The 6816-nt window shown below is 50.5% G+C and overlaps 3 protein-coding genes across 3 annotated transcripts; 2 read left to right on the top strand and 1 right to left on the bottom strand.

Annotated features, from left to right (window-relative positions):
• Positions 1–222: 222 nt before the first annotated feature.
• On the bottom strand, positions 223–1618 carry epoA-2 (putative epoxide hydrolase; the record flags this gene model as incomplete). Its single annotated transcript, XM_037317354.1, has 4 exons — positions 223–318; positions 369–654; positions 721–910; positions 967–1618. 4 exons carry the CDS (start codon positions 1616–1618, stop codon positions 223–225), a joined length of 1224 nt encoding a protein of 407 aa, XP_037183952.1.
• Positions 1619–2225: 607 nt separating this feature from the next.
• Positions 2226–4081, top strand: eqxH-2 (Cytochrome P450 monooxygenase eqxH; the record flags this gene model as incomplete). Its single annotated transcript, XM_037317355.1, has 6 exons — positions 2226–2582; positions 2638–2728; positions 2793–2861; positions 2910–3292; positions 3353–3566; positions 3630–4081. The coding sequence occupies 6 exons, from the start codon at positions 2226–2228 to the stop codon at positions 4079–4081; spliced, it is 1566 nt and encodes a 521-aa protein (XP_037183949.1).
• A 1082-nt stretch (positions 4082–5163) lies between these two features.
• Positions 5164–6265, top strand: CGCA056_v002097 (uncharacterized protein; the record flags this gene model as incomplete). The annotated part of the gene is made up of 3 exons (XM_037317356.1): positions 5164–5446; positions 5504–5621; positions 5671–6265. 3 exons carry the CDS (start codon positions 5164–5166, stop codon positions 6263–6265), a joined length of 996 nt encoding a protein of 331 aa, XP_037183950.1.
• Positions 6266–6816: the final 551 nt, after the last annotated feature.

The following is a 6816-nucleotide window of genomic DNA, read 5'->3' on the forward strand; positions in this document are numbered from 1 at the left end:
GCCGCAAAAGTTTTGAACATCTTCTATTCTTTGTCTCCATAGTTTTTAGCACTTGTAAATTGCAGGCGTGATAGGACATAGACAGGTTCTTGTGCAGAATTGAAGACTGCTGCTTCCTTTGGACCTCAGGCACGACCATACTAAATATGAACAGATACTAGATAGTATTTCTAGCTAAGGTAAGTAGACCTTATATATTCCAGGCAAAGCTTTTGAGGCTTTTTACACGAAAATGCCCCTTGACCTTACCAGTTCCACAAATCTGAGCACATCATCAAGGAAAATCTCAGGCTGCTCTAGAGCTGCAAAGTGCCCGCCCTAATCAAGATTTAGACCCATACACTAGCGTGACGTCATGTCTGTCTTACCTTGTCATGTCTACTGTAATGGATTAAATTGGGATACGCCTGATGTGCCCATGTCTCTGGCATGAGAACACACTCGAAGGGATATGCCGCATATCCGAATGGCTTTATCGTAGACTTGCTGACTGAAAGCGAGTCACCGGATGCTAGCATTGGAGCCAGGTGACGATACGGATAGAGACTCCGTGGAAATGTTTCTGTCAACCAGTATAGTGTGGTGAGTTCGAGAATGGTTTGCATGCTTAGTCGGTGGAAGGGATCGGTCCAGTGGACGTATTTTTCACCAATCCTTCATGGCAATAATCAGCGGGTGCTTCAGGTGGATGGGCACAAAGCTAAATAAAACATGACTGACCACGCTAGCAACGCAATTGGGCTCGACGCAATGCAGTGGCCTATGGTAGCTGGTCTGAAACCGTGCTTGAAAACGTATGCAGAACCACTGAAAGCAAAGTTCTTCCCTCGTTTCATCTGCTCCTGTTCCTCCGGGGTTGGACTCAGCGCAGTCTCCAAATCGTCCCCAGGTTCGGGGCCTAAGAAGTTTACTATGTGTGCATTAGTTCATGCCCCATCTCCGCACTTCTTGGTTCTGTCTGCTTCCGGTGATAAGCATTGCATTCCTTGAATCTTGCGGACATCTGTCCAGCCAGATTGCTACCAACGTCGCCTCCTTGTGCGACGTACCCGGTACCAAAACCAAGCTCCATCATGAGTTGGTGCATCAGTCGCGGTGCTTGATTCAGAGTGAGCTCATTTTCCAGGTTGCCACTTGACGAAAGTCCGTAACCTGGTATGGAGGGCACTATGATGTGATAAGGAAGCGTTTCGGGGGTGAATCTTTGCGTGAGTAGTCGCAGCATTGGTCTAAATTCAAGGAAGGATCCTGGCCAGCCATGCATGAAGATAATCGGAATCGCATCATGCTTTTTTGAAAAGAGACCAACGAAGTGTATTGGTACTGTACCATGGTCAGGGTCTTCGATGGATATTCTGAAGTTGGGAAAGAGGTTGACGTCGTTTTCGAATTGATGGAAGTTGAACTCGAGCCATTCATCTCTAGCCTCGATCATCCATCGGCGACTGAGGCCAGATTCGAGATCTTCTTGCTTGTTGTACCATGTTTCTGGAGCTATGGGACAAAGTCGAAGAAGTGTTGTGAGGGTTTGGATTTGCAAATTGGAGATTTGAAAGTTAAACTTCTCAGGTCTCTTGATGGCAAAGGCCGGGACAACTCCAAACCCTGTATGCGACATGCCCGTTCGTGCCAAATGCTCCTGGAACGACGGCCTGGTGTTCTTTGACCTGACTCTATCATATCAAACTGTGCGCAATTGGCAGTTTATGACTAGTTTGTGCCGTTTACTGCCCCAATTCGGCTACTATGCAGCGCTGCTTCATCGTGCGGTGGGTTTTCTCCGGTGGCTTACTCCCTCAGATCCATGCACCGGAGTCCTTCCAGCGGCCCGTGATGCACGTTCCGGTCTATCGAAGGAGCTATCCGTGCCGGCAGTTGCTCCGCACTTTACGCAAGCTCACGATCTGCAAGCTTTGTCAGCGGGGACGGGCTTCTGAGTATGAGCGTAGCAAGTAGCCGGGGAAGATGCTTATTTCGGTATCGCATTCGGGGGAGCCCAGCGGCCGGACTCCGGTCTTTACGGCGGCTGCATAGGGCGTAGAATACGACTCGACTTACACGCGTATCAAATGCATCACTGTAGAGATTCTAGATAAAACGCTCAGTTACTTCATTGAAAATAGGAGATTTAAAGCCCAGCCAGATTTACATCACGACTATTTCCTCTGTATCGCAGCATTTGAACTCTTTGCCTGACATCTTGCGACCCCGAAAATTTTACCAACATGAGTTCTCGGCCAACGTGGTGGGAGGAGCTGAGGGTTGACATACCCTTTGCTGACCAGCCGGCCGTCTATATTCTCACTCTGGCCGTGTTGGTGTTTTTTGCGCGCGCCTTTGGTGACCAAAAGAGCAATCTCCCGGAGCTTAACCCTAAGAAGGCTTTTGAACTCACCAACAGACGTCGAGTTTCCGAATTCTTCCCCCGAAGTGCTGCACTGTTGGCCGAGGGAAGGTCTCGTTTCGGCAACAAGCTCTACAAGGCGTACTGTGATTGGGGAGAGGTTATCGTACTGTCGCCTCAGCACATCGAAGAGCTTCGAAGCGACGCGCGACTGTCGTTTCTTGTCCCGGCAAGTGATGTATATCATGGCTTCTCAACGATGCCCGTCTTTGATAGCTCACATGGACTCACAGGATACTCATGGGTACATCCCCGGCTTCGACGCTTTCTCTCTGGATGATAAGTTGGCCAAAATTGTCACGAAGTATTTGACCAAGGCTCTAAGTGAGTGATAAGACTCGACAAATCACAATTTTGCAAGACTAACTAAAGTTGTCGTTGTTTACAGCCAAGCTCACGGCCCCAATTTCTCAAGAAGCAACATTTGCGATGCGGGCAGTGTTGACAGACTCCCCAGGTGCGAGTGTCCTCCAATGCTGTAGCAGAATCCAGCTAACCTTGTCAGAATGGCACGTTATGAGCCCCAAGGAAGACCTTGTTCGTGTTGTGTCCCAGATGTCTACGAGGATCTTCATGGGCGAGGAGCTCTGTAGAAACGAGGAATGGACAAAAGCATCCGGTGACTACACCATCACTGCCTTCAAAGCTACCGACGAAGTCAGAGCTTGGCCCCGACCCCTCAGGCCCATCGTTCACTGGGCCATGCCTGTTTGCCAGGATCTTCGGCAGCAGCTGGTCAAGGCCAATAATGCCCTCGAGCCCCATATCAAGAAGCGAAATGCCATCAAAGCTGCTGCTCTGGCCAAAGGACAGCCGAGTCCATTCGATGATCTGGTCGAGTGGTGGGAAACAGAGTACGGTCCATCCAATGAGCATGCTAGACACCAGGTAAGCTTCTCAGCTAAAAGAAGAATATCAGACTAGCAGACGACTAACCCTAAATCTAAGCTCACACTAACCGTTGTTGCAATCCACACGACCTCTGATCTTCTCCAACAAACGATGATTGATATTGCCATGAATCCCGAGATATTGGCCCCCCTCCGAGAAGAGGTCATCACTGTCTTGGGATCTCAAGGATTGAAGAAGACGGCGTTGTACAACCTGAAGTTGATGGACAGTGTCATCAAGGAGTCTCAACGTATGAAGCCGGCGCTACTGGGTAGGTCTCCCAGTGAACATGGAACTGTCTTTGAACGAAAGTTGCTAATAGATTTTCATCAAGGACTGTGGAGTCGACAAGCACTTGCTGATGTCGAGCTTTCGGACGGCTTCGTGATCAAGAAGGGCCAGAGGGTCCTTGGAGAAGGGACTCACATGTGGAATTCCGAGTATTGGAAGGACGCCGACAAGTTCGATGGCTATCGGTTCTTGAGGCTGCGAGAGGCGGCGGAGAGTGAAAGGGACGAAGACAGCAAGACGGCACATCTCGTGAGCACAAGTTCAAGACATCTTGGATTCGGGCATGGTATTCACGCCTGTCCTGGTCGCTTCTTTGCCGCCAACGAGATCAAGATCGCCTTGTGCCATATCCTGCTCAAGTACGACTGGAAGCTTCCCGACGGCTTCCAGCCAAAGGCCACCACCTTCGGCATGTCAATCATTCCCGATCCAGCCACCAAGTTTCTCATCAGACGACGGAAGGAGGAACTCGATCTGGACTCGCTTGAGTGTTAGATGATGCTCTTTAGGTTATTTACCTGCATGAAGCTTTTCGTCTCTTCTGGTTTCCCTTTCTGGGCTCTCCTTTTCTCAGGGCCGTGTCTTGTTTGAAGCTTTTCGTCTCTTCTGGTTTCCCTTTCTGGGCTCTCCTTTTCTCAGGGCCGTGTCTTGTTTCGCGCACTTTTCCACTGAACTTCGATTAGACAGTAGATCAGGAGTCTTAGTACAATAAAACCCCGCTCACTCTCGATACAAGTAGAGAATTCACAGGTGTATTGATAGACCAATTGAGCGATGGACGCTATCTGATGCTGATAACAGATACTGCTGCAGGTACGCGGAACTCCCGCACCTGTCAAGAATCAAATTCCATTCTCAACGCCAAAAGCCACCGATCGTAGAGTGCGAACTAGTAACTGACCCAGGTATCAGGTGCTTCGCTGTTGTGGGTGTGATTGGGTGGGCTGGACCGAGTCGTCAAATAACGTTAGGCGGATGCGACCTCGCCATGAGGTAGAAAGAAGAGCAGAATTACGTGATATTCGTTGGAGGTCATTGGCGCTTAAATCATGATTGCGCGGGCACGGCATGTGATGGCGGATTTCTTCCTGGGGTGCAACCTTTCGCCTAAGTGTGACAATCAAGGAAACAAGGCTGATGAGCGATTTCTCCAGATGCCAAACCCCACCAGACAGGGTGTGCCATGGGGTAAACTACCGGAAGAGTGCATCTTCCCCATACGCTAGTCCCGTTGACGGAGTCGATTACGCCGTTTGTGGAGTCGCGCATCCCCGCATCGTGAGAGAGCTCGGCAGGACGCTACCCCGACAGTGAACTAGAAGTCTAGCCGCGCCATAGAAATGCATTTCGTATATGAAGCTTCACGCCGGCTGACCTGAGTTCTTCGGCGCAGTCAACTCGACTCGGCTCAAAGCCAATGCCAATATTGCCAAGGCCACGGAGCTCTGCGTGACTGCGAGACTACATCACCAAGACCGTGTGTATATAATGTCGATAATATCCAACAAATTGAACATGACTCTTTTAATCTGCGATGAAGTGGAATCCGTGGATCCACCAGGCTTATTCGGTTCAAAATGCGCGTTCTCTCAATCCTCACCGCTGTGGCCTCAGCCGCCTTCGTGGCTGCGAACCCTGTTCCCCGTCAGGCCACCAACTATGTTGGCTACCTTATTTCGACGTTCAGTGATGCCAACCCCAAGGTTCAATTTCACCTGTCAAACGGGAGCAGCGCTTCGAGCTTCAAGTTCTTGAACAAGGGACAGCCCGTCCTCACTTCAACAGTCGGCACGAAGGCGGTCCGCGACGTGTTCCTGACGACTAACGCTGCTCGATCCGAATGGTACATCATTGCCACAGGTGAGTTCTTCATCCTCACGCATTGAAAGAATTGTAATTGATGGGTGGTGAACTTAGATCTCGATATCAATGCCTCTGGCTTCAACTGGGACAAGGCCACGCGGACCGGCAGCCGTGGTATTGTTGTCTGGAAGTCGACTAACTTGGTTGACTGGTCTGCCCCCACTCTGAGAATGTAAGTACTTCAGATGAAATATTATAATCAATGCTCACACCTTTTTCAGCGTCGAAGCCGACACGGCTGGTATGGTTTGGGCGCCCTCTGCCGTCTGGGATGCCGACAAGGGCCACTGGTACGTCTTCTGGGCGTCTAGACACTACCGCTCAACCGACACCGGTCACACCGGCACCGCAACGCTTGATCGAATTCGCTACACGGCCACCAAGGACTTTGTCACTTTCAGCGCCGCCCGAGACTACGTTGCCCTCGCCGACACCCCTCTCATTGACCAAGAGTTCCAGTATCTCGGCACACCTGGAACCTTTGCTCGCTTCCTGAAGAACGAGACTACCAACCAAGTCTACCAGGAGGTTACCACCGGTGGTCTCTTTGGAACCTGGACACGTATTCCGGGATATGTTCGGAACGAGAGCCCGCGTGAGGGCCCCGCAGCATTCGCGGACAACACGACGCCCGGCCTGTACCATCTTTTGCTCGACGATTACACACAATATGTGCCCTTCCAGACGAGCAACATCCAATCACCTAACTGGCAGGCTTCAAGTACCTCTGGGTTCCCAAGCGGATTGAAGCACGGATCAGTCACACCGTTAACGCAGACTGAGTGGAACGCCCTCAACTCTAGATTTCCCGCCTGAAAGAAAATGATGTAAAGCGAAGACAGACTGTATATATGAGCCATACAGTATGAATAATGAAGGGACTATTTTCTAAAGCAAGCACTGGACTCAGTATGATGGTGAATTGAGCATCTGTCCGCTGATTCAACGAGAGCAAAGACTCCTGGGCCAAAATGCCTGTCATTCCTGTCGAGTAAAAAACGCCAGGCATGCTCTGTGAATTGCCGGGCCTTGAATAACGGGCGATGATCCGTAGACCTTGTGAGCCATCGTCAACGTGTGAGAAGCGCCCATCTCCATGTCATTGGGTGCGGGCGCTGGCATATAACGTAGTGTTTTGGTGCCGTTGATCTGCCGATTCCAGTATAGGCAGTGCCGCCCCCTAGGCAAGGCCCCAGATACGACAAAATCGGACTTCTGTGTGGCGCATGTTCATTGTTGCCGGTGGCATACTTGGTCTCTTTTGAAAGCCATGGCTAGATCTTAGTGTGGGACACCGCAGCCACAGTCAGACTGTTGGTGCTTACGTTGAGTGGTTACCCAGGTCAACTCTGAAACTATGATGTTGG

Source organism: Colletotrichum aenigma (assembly GCF_013390185.1).
Source record: "Colletotrichum aenigma strain Cg56 chromosome Unknown KSG_Cg56_contig02, whole genome shotgun sequence".
Lineage (NCBI taxonomy): Eukaryota > Fungi > Ascomycota > Sordariomycetes > Glomerellales > Glomerellaceae > Colletotrichum > Colletotrichum aenigma.